At 43.5% G+C, this 27,027-nt stretch overlaps 1 protein-coding gene across 1 annotated transcript in view; it reads right to left on the bottom strand.

Annotated features, from left to right (window-relative positions):
- Positions 1 to 21,557: 21,557 nt before the first annotated feature.
- DGKB (diacylglycerol kinase beta) overlaps positions 21,558 to 27,027 on the bottom strand; it is a 481,053-nt gene continuing 475,583 nt past the window's right edge. Inside the window, exon 25 of the mRNA XM_074986201.1 lies at positions 21,558 to 23,913. Coding sequence (XP_074842302.1) covers positions 23,806 to 23,913 — 108 coding nt within the window. The 3' untranslated portion in view covers positions 21,558 to 23,805. The remainder of the gene's footprint in view (positions 23,914 to 27,027) is intronic.

The following is a 27,027-nucleotide window of genomic DNA, read 5'->3' as shown; positions in this document are numbered from 1 at the left end:
GCCACATCCCTGCTGCCCCTCCTGCTGACGCCCACTGCCACTCCCGCTGTGGCCCCACCAGCCAGCTCCCCGGGAGAGAATTCCACTGGCCTGGACCTCTGGCCTGAGGCTGATGCCCAACCCTACCTCTCCATACTCCCCGCCACCTCCCAGCCCTGTCAGGGACTCCAAATGGTGGTGGGGGCATGAGACCCAGGGCCAGCGTGTGTTGCACCCCTCCACCCGTGCCCCGGAGTGCTGGCCCACTGGGCAGGCCACGTAGTAGTTAGTCCTCGCCCCCTGGTAAATAGTTAGCCCTCCATCCTGTAAATAGTTGGATGCTCTGTTATGTTTAGCAAGAAGTATTGCTCACACTGTTTTTGTACTTAATAATACACCCATTTATTATTCCAAAATCCCTGTGTGCTGTGTGATCTGTGAGTGGGGACAGTGTGTGGAAGGCCACCGGGGGTGGCTGGGGTGGCGTTGACTGGGGGTAGCCCATGCTGGCCTCGACTGCCCACCCCTGCATGAAGGCACCCCCCCTTACTCTCCACAGTATTGTGGAGTGTGCAGCAGGCACCCACAACCTGGGGGGCCATTGAGGACGCCCACATTGAGGCAGGTGAGGAGACTGTGCCACCAACCCTTCAAGCAGCCAAAGGTGCGCTCAAGCACCTGGTGTGTGTGGTTCAGCTGGCCGTTGAAGCCCTCCTGGCTGGGGTGGGGTGGCCCGTATAGGGCTCCATGAGCCAGGGCTGGAGCAGGTTTGCCGCTTTGGCCACCAGGCAGAAGGGAACAGTGGTGTGCCCCAGCAGGGACACCTCAGGGGAAAGTAGGTCTGTGCCTCCAGCCTGTGGCATAAGCCTGAGTTCCAGAACACCCGCTCGTCGTGGGTGCAGCCAGGCCAGCGCACATATATGTCCTGGAACCAGCTCCATCTGTCCACCATGGCCGGCAGGACCATGGAATGGTAACCCTTCTTGTTTATGATTTGTTCTGCACTCTGCTCCATGGCACGGATAGGTATGTGGGTCCTGTTGAGGGCCCCAAAGCAATTTAGGAACCCCAGTGCAGCGAAGCCAGCAATGGCCACGTCCAGGTCCTCAGTGCGGACAATCCACTGGAGGAGCATGGCATTTAGAGTGTGGACCAGCCCCAGGGTGGGGGACGGGGTGATAGGCACTTATGAGGGTGTGTGGGGTGTTCCTGCCCCACCATTGGGTCCCACCCCTGTGGGTGCGTGCCCTGGCCTTCTTACCTCCATCGCAATGGCCCCAGCTGTGGTCTTGCCCACACCAAATTCATGTATCCCAGAGCAGTAGCTGTCTGGAGTGGCTAGGTTCTAGCTGGGGGCCATGCCACGTCCTGGTGTCTCAGTGCCACTGGCACAGCTCCAAGGAGGTCTGTCACCACATCCAGAAATTCTGGAGCCACCGGTCATCATCCCACTGCCCCATGACCAGTTGCTCCCACCACTCAGATCTGGTGGGGTAGCTCCGAAGCCCAGAGGATCCCATAGTCAGGGGAAGCCCCTTCTGCCCTTAGGGGGCCCTGCCAGGAGCTGCAGGGTGGACACCAGTGCTGCGACCAGCAGTACACCCACTCCGGTAGTGGCAGCCAGCAGGGTTTCCAGCTGCTGGTGGTCCATGGTCTTTCGTGCAGGCACTGTGTCTGTGGGGCTTGTGGCAGCTCCATAGGTCTCATTCTATGGAGGTCGAGGGTGCTGGGGAGGGGCCCTTTAAAGGAGTAGCTTCCTTCGGTCCCGGAAGGGCTTGGATGCCCTGCAACCCCATCCATGGCATTTTCTTCTCAGTTCTTTTGAATGAAGAAGCAGGGTTGTGTGGAAGCTCTCTTTTGACATCCTAGATGACCCCTTGCGCCGTGGCACATGGCCCTTTTGCCGGTGCTCATCGATGCCACCAGCCCCCGGCTGTGTGTAGACACTCGCCTTCGAAAGGGCATCTTTTGACCACCTTCTTTTGAAAGAGCAATCTAGTGTAAATGTAGCTGTAGTGAAAGACAGTTGTAAAGGATGCAGGCCAGGCTCTCACCAGCTACAGAGAGCAGAGAGATTGCCCTGATGATCATCACAACACACGCAGTCATCTTTACCCTTGTATAGGTGTACAATCAAAGCATCTTTGAAGACTCTTTGTAAGTACTCAGAAGGCAACCAGATCCTACAAGGATAGGAGTCATTTAATTATCTACATACAGAGAGGAGCACCCAACCAGACAAGCAGCTAAAGACATGATGAACTTTAGTAAAGTAGGCATTTTCGCTATCTGCAGTGGAAATTCTCACAGACATGATTTTAGCACGTGTTTAGATTCTTTGTTGGTTTGAGGAGCCCGTAAATGATACAACTCATGTAACTCCAAATTACACAATGCTTGTGTGTGTGGGGGGAGAGGGATTGTCATTTTGGGTTTCTCTTCTAATTTTTCAGATTATAAAGTGTAGAAGAGAGTTACACCTGTATTCAGACAGCCTTGAACTAACAGGAGTGCAGAGTTTTCCATTCATAGCAGACAAATCATAATAATTGAAAATAATAATAGATGAAGATCATATAGTCTGTGCATTTTGTGCACACAAATTTTATTTTGTTTTTAGTGAAACTTGCCCTCGAAGGTAGCCTCTACACTAACAAGTTCTTTTGGAAAATCAGGCCCTTTTCTGAAAGAACATATGGAGCATCCACACACAAAATGTGCTCTTTTGATCCGAAATCGAAAGAATGTGACTCTTCTTCTGGAAGCCCTCTTCCACTCCCGTGTCAGGAAAAAAATGCCTCCTTTTAATCCCTGACCCATTCTTTCGAAAGAGCAAGGGCTGCGTGGACACTGTCTATCGAAAGAGCGGATGGATCTTTCAATCCACTTTTTTGTGTGTGGACACGCTTTTTCGAAAGATCATTGTAGTGTAGACGCAGCCAAACTGTTGTCATTCTTTGCAATGCAATTGAGAAATTCTGCCTTTGTACTTCCCGAAGAGATCATATTTGTTTCTGGATGTACAGTGATTGTTAGGATGAAATCTATAAGCAACTGAATAGTTAAGGGAAACGCAAACAGAAAAGAGTGAACTCCAAATCTCAGTGATCCAGCTGTGAACTTATCCATTGAAATGTTGTTGCTCCTTCAGCACACAAAAACCACTGCTGTCTCATATGGTTTTCTAAGATTTACTCAGGAGTATTTATCTGATTTTCATCAGGATGATGAAAAGCAGTTTTCAGTAGATCAAAATTTATCCCAGTACATAAAACAGATATTCTTCCATAAACTATATGAAATGCAATACATAGCACCCTACAAGATGCTACAGTGTCAAACCTACTAAAAAACTAAGTTTTTATTGATAGGAAAAAGTTTGTAGTTAATTAGCTGTGGAAGCAGTTGGAGCTCCAAGTGAAAGGAAATAAAAAAGCAATAGTTCAGTGAAGATCAGCATGAACTGCAAATATTAATACATAAAACAGAAAATGTCTGTGAACTCTCTTGAAAAAGGGACTCTTTTGAAAGATCACAGGCACTGAAAAATGTTAAGGGGCAAATCTGAATAAAAGGAAAAATAAGAATAAAGATGAGGACAATCTTATTGCAGTAAAACAAGCAAAATATTAATTAGCATTAGGAATATATTCCACTCTGCCTTAACTTAAATACAGTGTGAATAGACTCTTGTGAGAATCTCTTAGACCAGGTCTACATTACATATTAAAGTCAATTGTAGATATGCAATTCTAGCTATAATTGTGTAGCTAGAATTGACTTATCGATAATCAACTTACCTGGCTGTCATCACAGAGGGAGGTCAATGGGTGGAACTCTCCTGTCGACTTCCCTTACTCCTCTCGATATGAAGGAGTAGAGGGGCTGACTGCTGACCACAGATAATTCAGTTATTTCCCACTAGGTATGCAAAATTGAATCCCAAAAGATGGACTCTAAGGGGGTCTATCTTCCTTCTTGCGTGCAGTGAAGACACACCCACACTCTAGACCACAATTCTAGTACTGATCAAGGCAAAGGTAACACTGAATATGAGGCCAATGAGAAATAAAAGTAAGTAACTTATCCCTGCAGGTGCAGAGGAAACCCACTTTGCTTAACTTTTTAGTTGCTCACAGCTTTCCCCCTAAATATTGCATCTATAATACTCTTTGGAATCTCATGGGATTGCACAAAAGAAATATTTCTTAATTATATTGAGAAAATTGGCACTTGGGTGCTCAAATCACTTAGGACTCTCTAAAAACACCCCTCAGTCTGATTATTTATTTATTTATTGTCATCCCTGTCACAAATTCCATATCCAAACAGTTACAAACTGCTTCATCTGTCGCTTGCTTTGAGTATTGGCATTGCCACAGAAAAAAAGAAGCCTTCCTGCCATGAGATGAGTAAGGAATTGGGTCCAATCGAGTATGCTAGCAGACTGATTTTCACTTTCTCATACACGCCTTCGTATTGAGTGGGACTTGGTTGCCAAACCAAAGTCAGAAGAAACTGTGGATTTGAATGTTAGAAGAGGAAAATAACAAACAAAAAAAAATAAAAAAAAACCCAGTAGCAACAACAAAAAAAACCCAGTATATCACCGTTTAAGCAGCTTGCAGTTCTAACCTTTTTTCTAATTATGAACATTTAGTTCAAGGATTTTTTTTGTAGTCTATTTTCTTGCTATTAGAAACACACATACAGCTTTTTCTCCCTTACCAGCGAAGTTAATGGCAATATTGCAAGGATGAACTGTAGGGGAGAATAACTAGACAAAGGTTTGTCAAATGATCTCTTTCAACATTACTGACGCTGAAGTTCTACTTCACTGAGCTCCTTCTCCTAAATGGATGTTGGACTTAAATGCATAGTAATAGGTATCTATATTCCAGTTTATCCACACAACCATTTACAGATTTAACATTTCTTCCAGGTGATGTTGCCAGCTAAAAAGGGGCAGGGTCAATTATTGAGCAGTTCTTCCTCAACTCTGGAGGCTCTACCACTTAGCACAGCAGCAGTGACAGCAGCTTTATAAATTGATGGAGAGGGACACCCTCATTAGGGATCCTCTGCCTTCTGCAGCTTCTCCAAAAGCTGCCACCACAAAACTGCTTCTGAGCCATTGTGAACCTTCACAAGAACATGTAAGAAGGATCAGTGCATGTAAGGGGTTGGTCAGCAAGCATGCCACCAGGGCTGCACTTCCATCCCTTATCCTCAAGATTTGCCCTGAAACTTTCACCTCAGGCACATTTGACACAGGTTTCTTGCCCTTTTGTTATTAGAAAGGAATAACGATGTTTCATTACCTCGAACTTGAACCTTAACTGAATTTTGACCAGAATGCCCCAAATTGTGGCCTAACATATGTGCAAATGAGGCCTAGCTCATTCAGTTGTCCCCCTTGCTCAAGAAGAGTTCATTTCCTACTCTATTGGGGGCCACACAACTAGTTTTGAGTTCTTTTTGTGTGGTTTATACTCATCCAATACTGAGACTAAATTAGATGTGGATTTGTCTGGTATCAGGTGGTGGACACCATTGCGAAGAGCACTCTGCTCCACCCAATCTAGCATGATTTCACATGCACCGTGTATGTATAAGGTCACATTGGCAGGGATGTGGGGCCCTTAATCAGGGGGAGGTCCAGTATTCCCATAATACATAAGTGGCTGCCCTATTCTCTTATGGAGCTTCTGTTCACCTGGATGGTCTGACGCTGCTCTGGGTTGTTTTTCTTCAACAGGTGTCAAGAACAGGCTCTTTATTCTCTAGGCTTTAGGTCACAGGGCTCACACAAACAACTGGTATTGCTCAGCAAAGAGCAGTGGCAAGGTCAGTATAATAATACAAATATTACTTAAGTAATAGATTCCACTTGAATTTAGCTATTTTTCTTCATCCCCAAAGTAGAATTATAATAAGATATTATCTAGCACTTTTCATTAATATATCTCAAAACACTTTACTAGAATCATTACCCCCATTCTACAGCCGAGGACAGAGAGGTGAAGACACCCACTAAACAAGCTGCAGGCCCAGGAATAGAGCCCCTCCAACCCCCATGATCTCAGCAGTCTAGCCACCAGCCCACCTTATCTCTATGAAAAGTTCTGAGTCACAAAGATGCCTATTGGGAAGTTGTGCACTGATCTAAATGCAAATATTAAATGATATTAACCAGCAGCCAGGATAATCTGTCTTTATTTTTCTCAGGATTATTGGATATGTACTTACATTCTGCTCTTAACATTACAGCGTGTGCATTTCCATAAAAGCTCTATTCACTTATTGGAAATACTACAGGTGCTTTCAAGTGAGTAGGAACATTATAGTTCTAAGGCCAGTCCCTCAGCGGATATAAATCAATGCAGTTCCGTTGACTTTAACCATGTTGAAGCTATGAGCTATGTTGTGACAGACTCCTCCACCCACGCTTTATGGAAAATGAGTTATGAATATAAATATGTGTAAATCAGAAATGCTTTGAACAAAATGTCTTGTGACCCATTATTTTCAAATGCATAGTCTGCTGGATCTGTAAATCCTATTGTTGTGCATGTACAATTTTTGTAGTTAAAGTTATAAGTATGGTCTATGTATTTTTGTTCCAAAGGCTGGTCTCTGTAAGGACTTCAACAGGCGGTATGCCCACCCTATTGTGAAAGTATGGCTTGTGAGGGGGGAGCAGTATTTAGCAGACAAGGGGGCCTTATAATGTACCAAGCCACATCTGAGGAACTTGATTGTACACACGCCATCCAGCAAACAGGCACTGGCTGATGATCTAAAAAAGGACTTGGAGAGGTGACCTGCTCATGTGACTTTCTCCATCTTAGAGTATCCTCTTACACAATGAGAACAATTGAGCTAAACTCATTTCTGACCCGAAGCTTTCATCTGGAATAAAGGCAGCTGTTTTAGGGTAAGAACTCACAAGTAGATTCTTAAGGGAATAGAGTTAGGTATGTGTTTTCTATTTAGTTTGATTTGGTAGCTCTCGTTGATCTGCTTGTTTTTATCTATAACCACTTAAATACTACTGCTTTGCTTAACAGAAACTCTTCTGTTTATGATCAAGCCCAGTGTAAATTATTACCTGGAAAGGGCTACCACTGTGCACATCTCCCTTTCATTGATAAAAGGGGCATATCTAATGAGGCCTCCCTGTGCAAATCTTTTGCACAGAGAGAGAATATTGGGGGTTTTGATCCCTTCTGGGGGCTGATTCCCTGGGTGCTGTGCCCTAGAACTGCATCCACCCAGAGCTGTGGTTAAACAGTGTCTGCATTGCTGTACAGGGGGCCAGTAACCCCAGCTCTGTGCCTTTGCCTAGGGAGACCAGAGAATCTGCCTCAGTAGGACATGGTGGTGGGGGAATTCCAGAGACCAAAAACGTGTATGTCAGTAGCCTGATCAGAACAACGGGGATCATACTAGGGCATATTCTGTGACTGCGCCCTGCCCCATATGCTTCTTTACCTCACATGAGAGTATGACCTAAATGTCTTGGCTCGATGCCTATCTTAACGAATCACGTCCCCAAATGCTGCAATATCTGTTTGAAGATAATATTCATCTCCATTTTCCACCCTCAGTGCTAGTACAACCTTGCTGAACAACGGTAAACTTCTGCTCCAGAGAAGCATGAATTCCTTATTGTATAGTTTGTGTAAGTTTGTTAAGGCTGCTTGGGACACTTCAGAATGCAAGGCAGTGCAGAATGGTATGAGTATCAAATCAATGTGACCGACCAAAAGATTTGATTAATTAGGTTAAGTGATAGTAATGGTAAAAATGCAGTAAAACCATGGAAATATTGCCTCCGGTTTTGACGAAAGCACCAAACAAAGCTTTCTCCCTCCAAACTGATCTGCCTGTGAATGTTTATGGTAGCACTCTAAAAATGTTTAGCTTATTTTTATATTAATGTCCTAACGTGTATGTATAATTCTAGCAATTATGTATTACTTTCAATATCAAACATATATTTCACATGTCAGCTGACATCTAGTATCCCTTCAGTGTGGCTTTTTTTGGACTACGTTTATAAGAGGAATTTGATACTTATCTTTATTTTTTAAAAATGCATTGTTTATTAATGAACCTCCTCTTGAAAATGTTCTCAAAAGTCAGTAGAAATTAATTGTAATGGTATTATTTAGCTAGAGAGGAGATCGGCAGCATGCTGACTTTTCAGTAATATCTCAACACACAATTTCAGCATGTTTGGCTTTTACAGTGCATTAAGCGCATTTTTTCCCCCACTAAAATAACGTTTATGGGTTATGGATAAAAAGGAAAGGACTATATGCAACATATTTAATCTTTCAGGTAAAGTGGTAGAATAGGTTTGTAGAGTTCCTTTGTCTTCTAGGTCTCTAGCCTTGTGCTCTAGCTGCGTGGCAGTATGTGGCGTACAGGCACTACACGTGGCACTACGTGACAGAGACAGGTAAGCTTCAGCCACTTTTGTCACTGCAGTGTGTAGCCAAACATCTCCGTGAAAGGAGCCACCAGTGGCGAGACAGCAGAGAAAGGGGTGACGAATGGCTGAGGTGGGCAGGGAACAGGGTGAGCAGTTGTAAGCTGCCAGAGTCTTTCCCAACTGTTGGTGCCTTTCACTGTGACAAGCAAGAAAAGGCTGTGACAGTGGCGAGACAGTGGGGCACTGCAGTTTTTAAAATAGCAGCATGGATGTGTGAAGCCCTACTTGAGCATATAGAGTACTATATAGGGTATAGAGCTTGGAGATCCTGGCACATAGGCCACTCTACCCACCAGAAGCAGCAAGTTATTTAGGTCCAGGGTGCCTGAGCTCCAGGAATATTCCTGGCCTGGGGAATCAGAGAATCCTAGGGCTGGAAGGGACCTCAGGAGGACTTCCAGTCCAGCCCCCTACAAGTTTGGGACCGAGTCTCTCCCCCACCTACACCTGATAATCCCTTGCAATTTAAAAGGGCTCCTGGGCCCCCTGCCACCACCCACCCTTGGTAGCACAGTGGGGTTCAAGTTGCTTTCTGCCTGCTCTCACTTGGCATGCAGCTGCCAGCATTTCCCTGTAGCCCCTGGGCTGTGTGTCTCCAAATGCTGTCCCCATCTCCCAGCACCCAATGGCAGCTGCAGGGGAAGTGACTGCAGGCAGAAGCACATATAGACCCCCCACATAGGGGCTGCTGTCAGATGAGGGTTCCATAGGTAAGTGGTGTAAATTCCCAGAGGCAGAAAGGCATGCTCAAACCTGGGACCTCTGGAGCTCACTGCAGGTGCCTCTACAGCTTGAGCTAAAGGCCAGATGCCACTCAGTTTTGTCTGTAGAGGACACTTATTCTTTCTCTGTGAAGTGGTCTAGGTACCACTACTAGGACAGTTAACCACACATAGGTGTGTGGGTTACACTGTACCCCTCCATGCCCTCCTTCTACATCCCCATCTTCCCCTAAACCTCCTCCCAGATCCCAAACCCTCACCTCTCCTGCATCCAAAACTGCCTCCCAGAGCCTGACTTCTCACCTCCTCATGCACCCAAAATCCACCCCCCCCAAGAGCCTTAGGCAGGTGTGTGTGTGAGGGGTTTAACTTGGGCCCATTCTGGGCACCATCAAAATTCTGCAAACCTGCCACCCCTGTTGCTCATCTGAGCTGCGTGTCACCATGCTATTTATACCCATGCCAGCTGGGCATGCAGTGTCTGTACTCTACATGCTGCCCTAAGCATAGATGTAGCCTTAGTTATACCCCTATCCAGTAAAACACTCAAACATCATTATTCCTAGACATATTGCTTTCTCTGTTGTTATGAAAAATAAAAATAGTTTTGGTCAGTTCAAGTAAGTGGCTGTAACGCTAAATACACTCTGGGAGCAGAACTTTTGATTCTAAAGGCACCATTTCTAAAGTAATTGCTTTCCTGACCATAATTGCACTTTAATGTAGTGGGTGCTACCTGCATCTGCTATAAACAATGTCTCATACACCCCACTAATAAAGCATATGATGTATTTTTAATGTGTAGGCTTTGATTTTCTTGCTAGAAGGAAGTGATACCAGAGTGTGTCGCTATCAGGCACCATAAAATGATGTTCCTCATAAGTAATAGATTTTGCCTATTAAAGGGCTAATCCTCACATCCATAGACAGCTAAAAGCCCCTGTGACTTGAATGAGAACTTTGTCTAAGAAAGACTGAGAACCAGATTCTCATACGTATACAGGTACCTAATGCCAATTGAAATCAGTGGGAATAAAGTGCCTAAGTATCTCCCGGCCTGCCACCCTGCCTGCCCTCTGCCATCCCAGCTTTATTCCTCCTGTTTGCCATTATTCTAAGAAATGTTTAAATTTCTCTGCTACTCTAATAGCGCTCTTGTGAAATGATAAAGCCATATGAGCTTTTTATGCATTTTTCTATAGTGTGGAAATATTAATAATCAAATAAATATGAATTTGGGTTTGTGGCACTTGGAAGAAGAAGAAAAAAATCACTTTGAACTCTAAATAATTTATGATACTGAAAGAGATACTTGGTAAATAACAGGAAAGCATGAGAAATGAAATGCAGATTGTGGTATTTGGTTTTGTCTTGCCATCTTTAACCATTGCATTCCCACAACAGGTCCAGTGAATTCACTGTCTTTTGGACACTTCTCCTGAAGGAATTAGAAATCAGCAGAAATAAATGAAGCTGTCTGCAAGTGACAGCTACAAAGGGAAACCCGGGGGGGTGGGGGGAGAGGGGAGAAGTGCTGTCAAAGTGAGCAGATGATAAAGCAGATGCTGTAAAACAAGAGTGGGGTAGCACCATTTCTTCTCCAGAATTGATGATTGTTTGATAAACAGCCAGTCAGGCTCCTGGAAAATCCTGTCCATCAGTGCATATCAGTACAAATTAATGATGACATGTCCTGATTAAACTTGCTGTGCTGTGAAATCCATTGCATTATCTGCATGGCAGTAAGTGAGCAAATGCTCACAGGAAAACAAACAAACCAAACATCCCCCCACACACCAAAAAACAAACAAAAACCCCTACACATCTCAAGTTAGGGCCAGCATCCTTGCTGCCTATAGTGAAGTAGGTATTTAACTGGCAAAATAAATCTCACATTGCAGGTTTTATGGGCAATAGCTTTCGTTTTTAATATCAGGAAATTCTTAAACTTTGCATCACGGACAACAAATACGCTGGCAGTGGCATCTCTGCACAATTATGGCAGGTCAAATTCAGCATTCCTGAGTCAAGCCTTCCCCCCATCCATCACCAGAGCAAAGTCTCAAAGAAGCCAATAAGCCAGGATCTGATCTCATGCAAGTGAGACCCAAGTGAAGACCTGTTGAAGTCAATGGAGTACAAAACTGGTGAGAGATCACATCTTAGCCCAGAGGGAAGTTTGCCTAAGAACTAAGTAAATGCTAAGTAAAGCTCTCAGAACTCATCTGAATTAGATTAATTTAAAGAAATCACGGAACTCCAATAACTACAGGCAGGGCTAGCCAAAGACAGAGCTGTTTATTTTTATTAAAATACAGCCCTTTCCGAAGTCTTCTGTTCAGGGGAAGAGTTGTCGTATTTGTTTAAGCTGTAATTTGATTTGGCCTTTTCACCATCTAAAAAAGTGGGGACTAAGATACTTATCTCCTTTGTAACATGTTTTGAGCTCTGCTGATGAAAAGCTCTGTTTTCAAACGAACTCCACAAATTTTACATAATGTCAAATTACAAAACCATGGGACGTACACCAATAATTCTCCACCAAGTTGAATGGGCAGGGCTATTCAGTAGAAAGGTGAGCTGAACAGACACCCTCTTCCAGAAAGGGAAAATTAAACAAGGGCCAGATTCCATCAACTGTAATCATGCTGGATGCAGTACAACCACTCACTTTGTGTACAGGAGAGAGACTCCAGGTCTGGAGTCTAATTCTGCCCTCATGCTGTTACAGTTTGAGCTAAAAGCCAGCTGGCTCTCAGCTAAGGCTGGAAAGAAGACTCATTCTTTCTCTGTGTAAGTGGTCTAGGTGCCTCTGTCTGGGACTGTGAACCACTCATCTCGTTGTGTGTGTTACACCTGTGTAAAAACCATAGTCCTGCACCAGGAGGTGTCCCTAAGTGCAACTTTCAGGCTGTCTCCTGATGGCCCCTTCAGAAGCGGTGGCATAGGCCCATGTCAGGAACAGGTCCACAACAGATACAGACAGCATTTTGGAGGCCAATCCACATACCAAGATCCTGATGCCACAGAGGAGGCTTAAAGCCACCACAGCCCTCCCTTCCATCTTTCTGAAGCTGCACAACACAGAATCTCACCTCTAGCCCCCAGGCTCCCATAGCTGCAGAAATGCAAGGCACCAGATAATATCAGTGCCAGTGTTCTCTTTTCCTTCCACGTGGGCTTCAACCTAATTTTTCATTATTTCTGAAATACAAGTTTTAATTAAAACTACCCTTCATTCAAAGCACTGCACTTCAGCTCTGTTGCAAATAACATATTAATTTCCCCTGACTCCACATAATCTTACTCTGTTTTATCCTGTTAACATCATGTCCTGGCAAACACCAATGGGAAATAACAGGTGTTAGCGAGAGAAACAACAGAGGCAGCTTATTGGGAGTTACAACAAACTTCACTCCTTGTTATTTGTCCCCATTTTTAATATTTTTTTATTCTTGCAAACACCTTCTTTCTCACGTCCTGGCTTGTGCCTGATACACACAGTTCCCCAGCAGGTGATCCAGAGCCACACTCCCCACACTGTGCCGGGGGGAAGGAGGATTGGAGCACAGCCTCTACATCTGCAAAAGAAGGCAGCCTATGTTCCCTTTTAGAATGGCCTGCTACTGTGGAGGGAAGGGGGCCATGCAATGGATGCCTCTTTGGCACATCCCTTGGGGTGCCAAACCCCATGCAGTCTTCCAGCTCCCAACCTTCATGGGATTAACACAGTGAGAGGATACCCCTCACAGTTGTCACCCACTGGACTCCTGCCAGCCAAAATCAGAACCATTAAAAGTAATCACTTGGTCATTCAACTAAACAAGAATGCCTTGTTGGTCTGCGGGTATGATTCTCCCTTAGGGTGGAAAAGTGGCCTGGGTTCAAATCCCAAGCTAAGCCCTTCTGCCTTTCTCTGATAGCTTACCCAGACAGTTGGGGGTCCAAATCCTTGGGGAGGGGCGTGGTTTGAGCATTGACCTGCTAAACCCAGGCTTGTGAGTTCAATCCTTGTGAAACCATTTAGCAATTGGGGTAAATAGATGTCAGGGGTGGTGCTTGGTCCTGCCAAGAGGATAGGGACTGGACTAGATGACCTCCTAAGGTCCTTTCCTGTTCTAGTAGAGGTGTACCACAATTATTTACATTTTATTTATTTATTAATTTTTAAGCTTTTATGACGGGTTCTCTGAGTCTGTGTTTCAGGCACTGTCGGATGTAAACTGGAGCCTGTCTGCTCACCATGGGCAAGAAAGCAGGGGACACACACCCTTGCCAGAGGTCAGATACCCTGAATGGAGCATGCAAGGAGTGGAACAGGAGTTGGTCTTGGAGAAGCTATTGATGCTGCTCACTCTGAGCTCATGCGTGGTTTTAAGAAGGGCACATTGTTGGCTGAGTGCTTTTGGTTCTCTCTCTCCAGTTAAAGACAATCTGAGCTTTACCAGGGAGCGTGGACACAGAGTTAGGAGAACACAAAGACTTCTGTGTTCACAGCTTCTTCTGATGATGGGGAGGGTGAGAAATTCTATCCAACGTTCATACAGAAAAGAAAATACTCAGACTATTTGAAAAATACCATCTTAGCCTGGACACTGAGGATGGAACCAAGGGCTTCCTGAGCCAAAAGGCCTGACGTCTTACAACACAGATAGAAAGCCAAGGCTCCAGTGCTAGATTCATAGCCCGAGCAAACTGGAAATGGACCTGTAACACCCACCCAGCACTGGGCTAGCAACATAACTTGGCAGACACTGACGATAGAGGCAGGTGCCTTCTAACTTTTCTACCCTGAGTGGAAGGCGTTTTGTGATGTGCACCAATGTGAAGGTGATGTGGGACACACATCTGAGTGTGTGGGTGGGTTCAGGGCTGGGACAGAGGGCTGGGGTATAGGAGTGTGAGAGCACTGGGGTGCAGCTGGCATTAGATGTTCAGGGCTGGGACAAAGAGTTGGGAGAAGAAGCTGGGACTGGGCCACTGCTGGAGGGTTGGCCACTGTTGGAGGAGTGCCCAGGGATGGGCCACTCCAACTGTGGCAGCAGGGGGTGCAGCGCCAGGCTGCGGGGGGAGCTCCAGGGCTGGAGTGCCATGGCTGAGGTTATGCTCTGGCTGGGGAGAGGCCCTGGGTTCAAGTTGAGGCTGTCCTTCCCCAGCCACAGCAGGCTGTATGCCCTGCTAGCTTGTGGGTAGGGTAGCCCTCTCCACCTTCAACAGATGTCTTGAGCACCTGCACAGTGCTAATTAGGTGGCTGCATGCCTACACTGCCTACAGAGAACTGAGGATACAAGGAAGGGCTCTGTGGGAAACATCATTCTCAGAAGATTAATGCGTATTAGTAAACAAGATCCTCTAGTTCCTGGCACTTCATTGCAGCACTAGTAACAGGGGGTGTTGTAAGAGGGCAGCAGCATTCCAGACACTTAGTCAACTTTTCCTGTAACATTTCTTTGACCAAGGAGTCAGGACAGGGCTTTTTCCTCAGGTGTGGGAAGGAGCTGCTGCTCTTTCCTTGGACAACGTCTCTGGAAGAAAATCAGCCTTAGTACAACGGATATCATACGTATGGTTTACTCTATTTTACCTTATTAATTCACAACCTAATAACCTTGAAATGAATTAAAAACTACAGGGAATGGCACTTATACCTTAAGGTAGTAGAAGCACTGAGAAATACACTGGTTGTGCAAGGCTGACAAATAGCAGTCAGTGTGCACATGGAAGTACTAGGATAAGTGAGAGGCTGTATCATCATCATCATCACCAATAACCGTGGGCTCAGCGCCCGTTGGTGCCTGATGCCTCTCTCCCTACTTCCTTCCATCTTTCCCTGTCCAGTGCAGAGTGGCTTAGTTTCTGTAGACTAGCTCCGTACCAATCTACTGTATCATCTGCCCATTCTCTGTGGGGTCTGCCTCTCCTTTTCACACCATCCATTATGCCCAAAGAGGCAGTACGCACATACAGAATAATAAACACAGATGCTGTTTGAAGAAATCTGTTACCATGGGCAACACTTTTTGCGCTGCCCCTCCTCCAGCTCAAATGTGGCCTGGCTATTTCTGTGTCAGGATAGCAGCGGGCTACATTTGAGCCAGTGGCATTCAGATCTAGCCCACACAGCGATGTAGCACCACTCATTCACTGCATTTACATGGGCAGCTTCTGGCGACAAAATTGGGCTTTTCTTGACAAAACTCGCTGAGCAACTACATGGCTAAAGTGCTCTGTCGAGAGTTTGGTGACAAAACTCAGATGTTCAGCCAGCAGCGTTATACTCCCCCATCAGGTATAATACCTCTGTTGACAGGTTTTTATCAACAGAGTGCCTGTATAGACCCTTCTGTCGATAGAGAGGGCTTCTGGTTCCCCCTGTTGGCAGAGCTTCTGATCAGCCATTCTGTCAAGAGAGGGCAGGGCAGTCAGGCTCCTCTCTGTCGACAGAGCAGTTTATTCTTTCAATCTGCTTTTGTGTGTAGATGCTATCTGTCTACAGAGGTATTGCCAAGATTTTTCTGTAGTCAGTGACCTCTGTTGGCAGAGGCTGCCTGTGTAGGCACAGCCATCACGATGAAGAGGAGCCCAGACAAATCTGCAGGCCTAGGCAGCTGCCTAGCTTGCAGATGGTCAGAGTGGTCTTTTAGTGACTACTTTGTGAGCAAGAGCAAGAGTTTGTAGAGGTTTTGCACACCCCTTACATATTGCACACTAAAACAGGATCTGCACACATGCCCACCTTTCTGCTGTTTCTACCTATCCCTGTGGTAGATGGGCACTGACTCACTACTGGATTACTACTGTTTTATGCATACAAGCAAGGAATCCAGCAATGGCAGCTATTCCAGCCAGAAATAATCATCATGGAGGGAGGGATGGAGGTGTAGATAGGAATATGAATGGCCACAGGACTGTCTGAGCACACTGACTGTAAATACTGTTGTTTTGCCTGCACCAGTAGGCATCAATTTCAGGACCCACAGAGTGAAGGTATTGCATTTGCCCTCAAATTATTGCTCTGTAGAACACATAAGAGCTAAAACATGTTGGATAAAATCCTGCTTACAAGGCAATCAGGACAGATCTTGCCACAGATGTCAGCTGGGCCAGGATTTCATCTCCTGCTCTTTTTTCACTACTGCAGTCATCATCATCATCATCATCATCATCATCATCAACAACAACCATGGGCTCAGCACCCAACGGTGTCTGATGCCTCTCTCACTATTTCCTTCCATGTTTCCCCGGCCAGTGCAGAGTGGATTAGTTTCTGTAGACTAGCTCCACACCAATCTACTGTATCATCTAGTCATCCTCTGTGGGTTCTGCCGCTCCTATTTGAACCTTCCATTATGCCGAATACCAGCATCTTGATTTTTCATTTGTTCTTCATTCTGCAAATATGCCTGAATAGCTTCAACTTGCATTGTATAATCTTCTGCAGTAGGTTCTCTTTCGGCTGTATCTTCCTATAGAATTCCCCATTGGTGACCTGCATCCACCCTATTATCAGGATCTTTCTATAACAACTCCTCTCGAACGCTAATATTCTTCTGTTTGAATCTTTCATTATCACCCATGTCTCACATCCGTACAGCATGCTGCTGAACACACACATTTTCAAGATGCTCAGCTTCGTTTCTAAGCTAATCTTTTCCAGATCTTATCGATCATCTTCAAACTCACTCTTGGTTTTGCTATTCTAGCCGCTAGATCATGTGTTATATTGCTCCCTAGATACGTGAACATGTCTATGTTTTCTAGTTCAATCCCATCTACACTGATCTTCCTTCTTATTTCCTTGCCTCCAAATACCATTGTTTTCGTTTTGTCAATGTTCATAATCAGTCCATACCACTGCGCTTCCCCGTTTAGCAGCTGTACTGTTTTCACTAGCTTCTCCTCATCTTCCTCAATGATAACTATATCATCCACAAACCTCAAGTTGTTAATTCTTATCCCATGCACAGATACCCCTTCTACCTCTTCCTTGATATTGTCTACCACTCTCTCTAGGTGCACGATGAAGATGCTTGGCAATATCAGATCTCCTTGTCTCAGACCTCTACTTGTTCGAAACTAACTTCCCAACTCTCCGCATGTTCTTACCACTGGCCTCAGCATTATCGTTGACATCCTTCAACAAAAGTATCAGTTTCCATATGACTACCAACACTGCCAAAGTCACTTTCTGGTCCATACTGTCACATGCCTTCTGAAAATTGATGAAGCAAGTGTAGATGTTCTTGTTCTTTCATCCAGCTTTCTCTGCTATCAATCTTAGTGCCAATATCTGCTGCATAGTACTTCTATCTTTCCTGAGCCTGTCTTGCTTGTCCGCTAGATGTTCTTCTATCTGCAGTGTTAGTCTCTCCATCAATATCATCATCAGAACCTTGCCTAGATGACTCACTAGCGCAATTGTTCTGTAGCTCTTGCACTCCAATGCATTATCTTTCTAGCATATTGTCACTAGGCTGGATCTTGTCCATTCCTTAGGTGCCTTCCCTTCTTTCCATGCTATATTACATAGTTGATGTGTTTCCTGAATCATACTTTCTCCACCATATTTAATCATCTCTCCCATGATCTTAGCATTTTCAAGGCTTTTGTTGTTTCACTGCTCTTTCTACTTCCTCCTTTGAAATATCAGTCTTGCTCTTGCTGCTCAGTGGAAATATCTCATTCAGTTCTTCAATCAGTCTCTCTAAGACATTTGAGTCCAACTGTACTTTGTATAGGTCAGTGCGATATCTCATCCATCGCTGCATGATTTCCTCCTTGTTCATGAGCACCTCTTTGTTTTCATCTTTGATCAGCATCCACTTCAGGTGACACTTGCTATTAATATTTCTGATCATCTTACATACCTCCCTGGTCTTACATTCACTGTAATACCTCTCTATATCATCACACTACTCCTATAACCATTTCACCTTATCCTTTCTGGCTGCCTTACTTATCTCATTGCATTTCACCCTGTATTGCTGTTCTGCCCTCTCAGGGCCATCCCTTCTGATCTTCAACACTCTCTTATCTGGGACCAACTTCAGGGTCTCCTGCAGTAGTCTGGTTTTAAGAAGGGCTATGATATGTGAGCGTTGTGAGTTAGGGTCACTTTCTGTACTGTGGCTTTAAGTGACTTCAAGTGGGAGCACATTGGCGCAGCAAAAGCAGCATGGTGCACATATATTCGGCCAGCTGCAAGTCTACATACCATTCATTCCATCCATGATGATTATTCCTGCTTAGAAGAGTAACCATTACTGTACTGTATCTTGATGGGTTGGGAAAGCGATTAGCTGGTTGTGGGAATGAGCATAATATAAATAATGACGATATCTGCATAAACGTACAGGCTTCACCATGTCAGGTAGGCCTGGTTTCAGAATGCCCCTCTTCTTAGAGAGGTTTTTGTTAGGAAGACCACCTAGAAATGTTGCCACAAGCTTTAGGGGATGCAGAATGGGGCAGAAAGCTTTCAGTACTCCTCCTGCTGCTGTGTGTGGGTTTGCTATGAACAGTGCCCTTTCTTACAACATACAATGTGAGAATCAAGAATATATGCACCCCACGTATTAGTTAAGTAAAATTTAAATCTATTGCACATATATGCTGCAGACAGCAGAGAATGAACCCACTTCAGCATTCTGGTCGTGTCTTTTATATTGCTACAGACATGGCCACGTAATTTCACTGGTTCTTGGGACTGTGTTTTACTGCACTACAGGTCGAACCTCTCTAGTCTGGCACTCTCTCATCCGGCAACATCCACAATCCTGCATGATTTTAGTTCACCAGACAGCCTACTTATCATGGGTGTGGCCAAGTTTCTTGTGGTCCCATAAGGTTTGTATACAGCCACCAGTCCTGCCTCTCTGTGTTCTGTGATGTTATTTAGCTGTAATTTACCCCTAAATATCTTCTAGGAGTGGAATGGAAGTGTTATTAATGCTGCTAGAAAATATTGACCTCCCATGGTCCAGCAAATTCTCTCGTTTGGCACCAGTCAGGTCCCGAGGGTGCTGAACTACAGTGGTTTAACCTGTAGTCACTTTTTTAAAAAGTGCACACCTTACAGAGTCATCAGTGTCATTTTCCCTCCAAATAGACTTATACAGTGACAGTCATTTAAAAAACTTTTACAACTAATACCACATTATATTTGAGATAGCAAAGTATTTGCTAAGAGAAGGCACCTAAAGAATGGACAAGATCTGGCCTAGTGACAATATATAGATATAGATATAGATATAGATATAGATATAGATATAGATATATATTCTGCATATGAATTAACGATGGTATCTGACTCTTATCCTATTAATAGTTTCTCAACTATCTAAGTTCTTTCACTGTGTGAATTATCAAAGTTTGACATTTCTTTTCTTGTTTCCTGGTGCAGCATGTTCAGGACCTGACTGATCCAGAATAAGGGAATTTCTCAGACCAGGGGAGGTCTGCTGCCTCCAGCCTCCCAGCTTATCACCTTTCCCTGCTGCCGGGTCTGCTTCAGCCCCAGCCTACCCCCCTCTACCGCCAGCTCATCTGGGCTGCCACCCTTGGCCGGGCTGCCACTAGTCCCCAGTCACGTGGATGCCAACTCTGAACTTGGCTGGGCTGCTGGACACCAGACCCAGCCCTGCCAATGCTCCTGGTGTGGCAGGAATGCTGCCCTTCCCCTGCCACTGGGCTCCTGGTTTTGGAAGGGGCAACCTGTATCACTTTTCTTTGTTTGCGCCAAGCTATTCTATTATGCCATGAGTGTTAAAGCATTGCTATTACTTGGCTAGCTATCATAAATTTGGTAGTTCTATAGTCAAACCTAAAAGAGAGCAATTTGCATTTGCTGTAAGATATATTGTATTATTTCTTTGGTGACAATAAAGAAGATACTGAAGGTATGAGAAAAATTCCTGCCCATTGCTTTATCAGGAAACACATTACCTTCCATTTATGTCATCTTCCAGTTGCTGCTTCTCCCATGGCCATCAGACCACCATATTTGTTCAATGTACCAATATCCCAGCTCTGTGTTAAATTACCAATAGGCCACATTAAAAATCCACAGACTATCCCACAGATTAATGGAGGAACAAAGTAACTAGCAGCGTAAGTATCCATACACAGTAAACCCTTGAAAGGTGAGATTTTGAGCTGCGCTTAACTTGCATTAACACGAGTTAAGTGCAATCAAAATCTCACTCCTCCTGACCCTGGTTTTCCCTCCCCCCAGTCCTGCATGGCCTCGGTTCAACCCCCTACCTTCGCCCCATTCACCACCTGCACATGGCTCCGGCTCACCCCCATCCACATGCCCAGCTTTGGCTCCAGCTCATCACTCCTCATGCACGGCTCCATCTCAACCCCTCCATCCTTCACCTTTGGTTCAAACCCCGCCGCCAGCTCACTGCCCAAACATGACTCCAGCTCATCCTACCCCTCAGCCCCATTCACCACCCACAGAGGGCTCTGGCTCACCTTTGCCCCCATTTGCAGCTCTCGTTCACCCCCCGTCCTGCCCCAGTTCAAACTCCCCACATGCATCTCCAGTTCCATCCCTCCACCCCAGTTTAACCCCCCCCCGGCCCCAGTTCAAACTCCCTGTGTGGTTCCAGTTCAACCCCCCTCTGTGCAGCTCTGGTTCAAACCCCACTGCGCCTAGCTCTGGTTCAACCCCCTCTGCCCTGGTTCAACCCCCAGCACATGTGGCTCCAGTTCCATCCCCCCACCCCAGTCCAACACCCGCCCCCCAGCCCCAGTTCAAAACCCCTGTGGCCTGGCTCACCACCCCCATGTGTGGTTCTGGCTCAATCCTCTTCCACCCCAGTGACACTGCCCCCAGCTCCAGCTCCGGCTCAACTCCATCCCATGCCCCCCTGCAGCCCTAACCCACTCCAGGCTTAACCCCTCTGCCCACCTCCCATGGCCCCAAACCACCACCGGGTTTAACCCAAGCCCAGGACTTACCTTTCCAAAGGAGCTCCAGTGCTGCTGCTGCTTCCTCTGCTGCAGAACGGGCATTCCACCAGGAAAACAGCTGCCCCCAACTTACGCAAAATTCAGGTTATGCGAGAGACCCTCGTGTAAATCAAGGGTCTACTGTACAGCAAAGGGACTGATCTACTGTATTTCATCAGGGAGCATGTCAGCCATGAGTTAGCCTCTTGAGCACAGATATCATGAGAAAAATCAGCTATTACAATGGAGATGTGTGGGTGTATGTGTATATATAAGCTGATCTATTCTTTTATATATGAAAAAGTGTATAGCTGACAGTTACCTAGTCACAGGCTGATACTTTAATGATGACATACATGGTTAAAAAATAGCCTATGCACCATTTTATTTGTTTTTTTTTCAGAGATACAGTATTCATGAGATTATCCTAAAGGGCACATTATATAATGATATAATTAAACATGTTTTGACACAAAAGGTTGAATAGCAACAGTAGAAAATTCTATGTCAAGTCATGTGAAAATATTTATGACTAGAACACTAATTTTATAAAGCCAATTATTCTTTTCACAAATACTATTTTACCTTGTAATTATGGAACTATGCAGGAACTTCTGCAACCAATTTTTCTTTGTACGTGAACGAGTGCAAATAATATCCAAGAACAAGTGATACTCCAGTCCTACATCACTGGACCCAGCAATGATGAATTATGTCTTCATTTTAAGGAATAATTGTCACCTCATTTTTCTAGCTGATGCTGAACTTAATGTTAATTGGTATTTGCCTCCTAATGTTTACAGAACATTGAGAACATATTTCATATACGTAATCCTCACCAGTGGTACACTGCCTTTTGTTCAGTAGCTTTTATATACAAAAGATACATGGAATACTCATACTGAGGAACCAAACGGTAGCAGCTTTTACTTAAATCCATGCACAGTACCGTGCACAGCAGAATGATTAAATACTATTTGCTTTCTGAAGGATGAATGAATCTATAGAAAAAGAGGTTGAATAACTCATTGGCACTTCAATGTATTGATAAAGGTGGGAGGAAACTAATAAATCATGCATTGCAACCAGTCCCTCCTTTCCCATCCTCTGCCGCCTGATGGAATGTTTGAGAACATACAACATGCAGTGATGAGGTGCAGGTCATTTTGAACAAAGAAAAATGTCGAAACTGCATTAAAAAGAATTGTAACTGTAGACCCATATTGTAAATTTATATGCAAAATGAAGAAGTTTGCCATTCTTGGGCCTAACCTTTAGACAGTCTGACAGAACCATACACAATAAGAACTGTGCTGCCATTTCCAAGCTGTTAAGAAGTCGCTCAGAGGCTGAGAAAATGAAGACCTAAACAATGGTTTCCCAAATTATTATAATAGGATTTGTTTGGATTTCAGGTAGCAACGTCTAGAAAGAAAACTGTTAAGAACAACTCCTTTCCTTAAGGAGACTAATACAGAGCATGAGAAAATTAGGGATGTTGGAAATATGTAAATAATAACAACAAAATTAGAAATGGTTTTAATTGTGAAGCAGCAAGTTTGTGTGTCAGTCTATTAAGGCACAAAACAAATGAAAGGTGAGTATGTAAATTGCAATTAATAGACTGGTTTTCCTATAATCAATGAATTGTAAATTTTCAGAAGTATATGTGTTCCAGTGTGCATGATTAATTATGTATTAACCCATTTCTCTGAAGCCTTCGTCACTAAATCTTTGGTGGGAAATGCAGTTTATTAGGCATGTGGATTGGTTATTTATGTGCATACATACTGCACTATTGACCAATATGCAAGATGATTTACAGTTTGACATATTACAAAGATTTATAGCCGAGTCAAATGTTTTAATGCTTCAACTAACAACACCGCCGGCTAGTTTTGTAAGTAGGATTACATTTAATCTCTGTCTAACCCCAGCACGGTAGTGCTTGCTTAAGCAAACCTGCATTGACTTCTCAAACTGTGAGTAGTTAGCAGCATGTGAGTAGTGTCCGTGATCCAATGGGACTTTGTGTGTGTAAAGTTACTCACATGCATACATGTTTGAAACATGAGAGGTGACAGCAAAGAAAAATATTCTATACTATTCTGTGGGGCTAAATTACTGAAGAAAAATATTCACAAGAGTGTCAAGAGTTGTTAAGCATAAAAGGACAAGTTAATGGGACCTGTGAACTCTCAAGCTCTTATGTGATAAAAGGTCAAATCAGCTGCTGATTGGAAGATGCTTGGGTTCAAGAGGGCAACCACAGAATCTCTGGATTATGATTACTGCATTAGAATTAACTAAAAATAAAATCTTACCAAATAAATCAAATTATCCTGAACATTCCCTCCTCCTGTTTCATGGCAGAATTATCCCTAAATTAGTAAATGATAATGCATGCAACAAAAATATGCCATATCACTCTATATAAATATCTGCTTTCCTTCATGCAAAATGCCTAAAAAAGTGATTTTTTTCTAACAGCATAAATTTACATTAGCTCAGTCACAGAAACTCTTCTACCAAATTCCAGGATTCTGTGAGTTGAGGATATTCTAAAACTTTTGAAAGATTTCCAGCATAAATATTCCAAAGCCCAGCGTTGTTCATTTGCTTTCTACGAACCACACTATATGGGCTTATTCTTTGCTGTGGTTCCTTGTTCTTTTGATAAGGGAGGAGAATAGACCAGTTTTTGGAGGAGGTCCCATCAATATTGGGGCTTGATTCTTGTGGGTAATTTTTATCTGAAAAAGGGAAAGAAAAAATATCAGTTATCCCTTTAGCTAACTCAAGTTATTTATCGTACTTTTAAAATATTCAAAGAGACTGAATCATTAAAAATCTTAAAATGTAGCTTCTGAAGTTTCAGAAGATACAGAAGTACATTTTGTTGTGCCTATTATTTCCTTCTATAACAAACAAATACATTTATAGTAAGAGTTACAATACATACATTTTAATTCTACAATAATGGATAATAATATCCATATTATTCATCATATATAATAAGAATACAGCAATAAGCTATTTTACTTCACAAGCATGAGATTTAAAACATGCCACTTCATCACTGCTTGTCACTTGAATATTACATATCCGCATGGTGAAAAAGAATTGAAACACAAGAAAGGACACACTTTCCACTGGGGACTCCAAGCTGGTTTCCCATTATTAAGACCTGCACTATACCATAGCATGCCTTATTTATTTCCCTAATCAGATTGTTCGTCTCTTTTAACACGAGCCGAGATACTTAATTTCAAAATAGCCATTAGGAATGAAAGTCAAAAGTTAACAGAGAAAAAAAGGTCAAAAATGATGAACTAGCATTCTAATTTGTTAATTAATTGGTAATAGAATAGAATCAAATATTGAAAAGCCTGTTTAAAACACTCTGAAAGACTGCTGTAAAGCCACTCATTTTGATTTCTTTGATATAAAACTACGAATCACCTTAAATGAGACAACCTTAAAGTATATTATGTCTGCAATTTTCTCTAATTCAAGTCTAAATTAGAGAAGACATTTTATGAATGTATGCTATGCTCAGAGCTAATTGAAAGCAATTATCAAAGTGGCATTTTGTCTGTGACTTTAAGATACATTGTAAGATAATAAATGATTCTCATTATGTAATAAAAAGGTCACATCTTGCCTTTGGGCTACTGACACTAAGAGTTTTTCAAAAGCAATCTGAGACATTTTCTTTAGTGAACTGCAACTAATACAAGAACCATCACTTATTAAATATCAGTTGTCACTTGCATAGTATCCACATCAGAAATGGGTATTTCTTTCAAAAGAAACACTGCCTCATTAAAAATGACAAAATCTTTCTCTCTCAAAGTGCATACCTGACATTTTCAAGGTAAAATGAATATTCTTCACTTGTCATTCACGAATAGTAATGAAACAAAAATGTACATCATGTGGAGAGGCTCATTAAAATACAGAATAATCCTTTTCTTGGGGGGTGAGGGTGGGAATTTACTTTACAATCCAAGAAGACAGAAACAGGTTTGAACAGGGTGAGAGGGTTTATTTAACTGTGAATTTTTGTTCTCTCTTCATGTGTTCATTCCACTGTAACCTAATATGTAACTTTACTAGGTTACCTTGTTTGTTAGTAAGAAATTTGGATTCTCTTTTCCTCAAAGTCAGCCTAGACTTGAGCACCAATTCAAGGACTAGATCAGTATAACTCCTTTGATGCCAGCTGAAGACCTGGCCCTGTGAAATTATCTCCTGGGTTGCTGTCATTTATACCGCTCCCGGGCTACGTCTACACTAGCCCCAAACTTCGAAATGGCCACGCAAATGGCCATTTCGAAGTTTACTAATGAAGCGCTGAAATGCATATTCAGCGCTTCATTAGCATGCGGGCGGCCGCGGCGCTTTGAAATTGACGCGGCTCGCCGCCGCGCGGCTCATCCCAATGGGGCTCCTTTTCGAAAGGACCCCACCTACTTCAAAGTCCCCTTATTCCCATCTGCTCATAGACACGGCCCTGGAGGTAATATGATTGGGTTTGGAAGTAGTAAAGAAGATCCTGTTTTCGGCTCACACACTGCATATCAGAGCCAGAGCCTCTTGAACTTCAAGGAATGGTGCAAATGCTGTTTCCTCATGCTTTGCTGGAGACTGTAGGTTCAACAGACAAGAAAACAAAGTCCCACCCAATAGGAAACTGTAAGCAGCCATAAGAACTACTAGTAGGTTCTGAGGCATTTGGTGAAAGGTCAGAATAGAATTCTATGGCTGTGCCTACACTACCTCCCTACTTTGAAGGAGGATTCTAAGTAGGGTGTTGGGAGTTTATTAATGAAATGCTGCGCTGCATATGCAGCACTTCATTAAGCAAATTCCCCCCCACAGCAACTTCAAGGTTATAAACTTCTAAGTGTCAGCTTGCGCCTAGCCGCAGCTCACCTGCTGGCACTTTGATGTGCCCAGGGTACTTCGAAGTCCCTTTACTCCTCAAAATTTTGAGTTTAAAGCTTTGAAGTTGCTGCGGGTGTGTGTGTACGTGTATGTGTGGAATTTGCTTAACGAAGTGCTGCATATGCACCTCAGCACTTCATTAATAAACTCCCGACGCCCTACTTAGCATCCCCCTTGGAAGTAGGGAGATAGTGTAGACACAGCCTATGAGTAAAATTACAGCTCCACTGAAATCACTGGCAAAACTCCCACTCACCTCAATGGAAGCAAAATCTCACTGTGGCCGTTTGTATTTCTAATGCAGAAGATACACAGGGCTGTGATCTCAACAAATGGCTCCAGGGAAAATTTAGCATTAGAAATTTTAAAATCATTTTTGTAGCCCAATTGCATCTAATGATATACTTGCATCTAATGATATGATCGAAGGAAAACTATACCCTATTTAAAGAAGAGCAGAACTCTGACAATTAGAGCTGAAATTGCTCCCTATATGAAGATAGTAATGTTTGCTAATAAATAAGAGATCTGAGTTGGTGATATTAAAATGATTACAAATGCATAAAACGGACATTTATTTTTATTCAGGAGCAGGTCAGGGCTTCCAAATGTACCTTAAAGCCACAGTAACACAATGCATCCAGGAAATGAAATACTCTAGGGAGTAATAAGGTTAATGTATTAACTGTGTTTCTTAGATCAGTTTTCCTTTTATGTTGTTGGACTCTACAATGAGTGCTAGTTATGTGCCTGTTCTTAACATCATATAAAACTTAAATAAGAGTTCATCATTGCCCTTCCACTGAAAACAGAACGTGGTGGTATAAATTAAGACACTAATCTGGACACAAGGGAAAATATATATGATACTCCCCATTTTGGTTAAAGTATTTGGATTAACAGCAAATGCTACACCT

This window comes from Carettochelys insculpta, chromosome 2 (genome assembly GCF_033958435.1).
Source record: "Carettochelys insculpta isolate YL-2023 chromosome 2, ASM3395843v1, whole genome shotgun sequence".
Taxonomy (NCBI): Eukaryota; Metazoa; Chordata; order Testudines; family Carettochelyidae; genus Carettochelys; species Carettochelys insculpta.
This window is presented reverse-complemented; position numbering and strand designations above follow the sequence as displayed.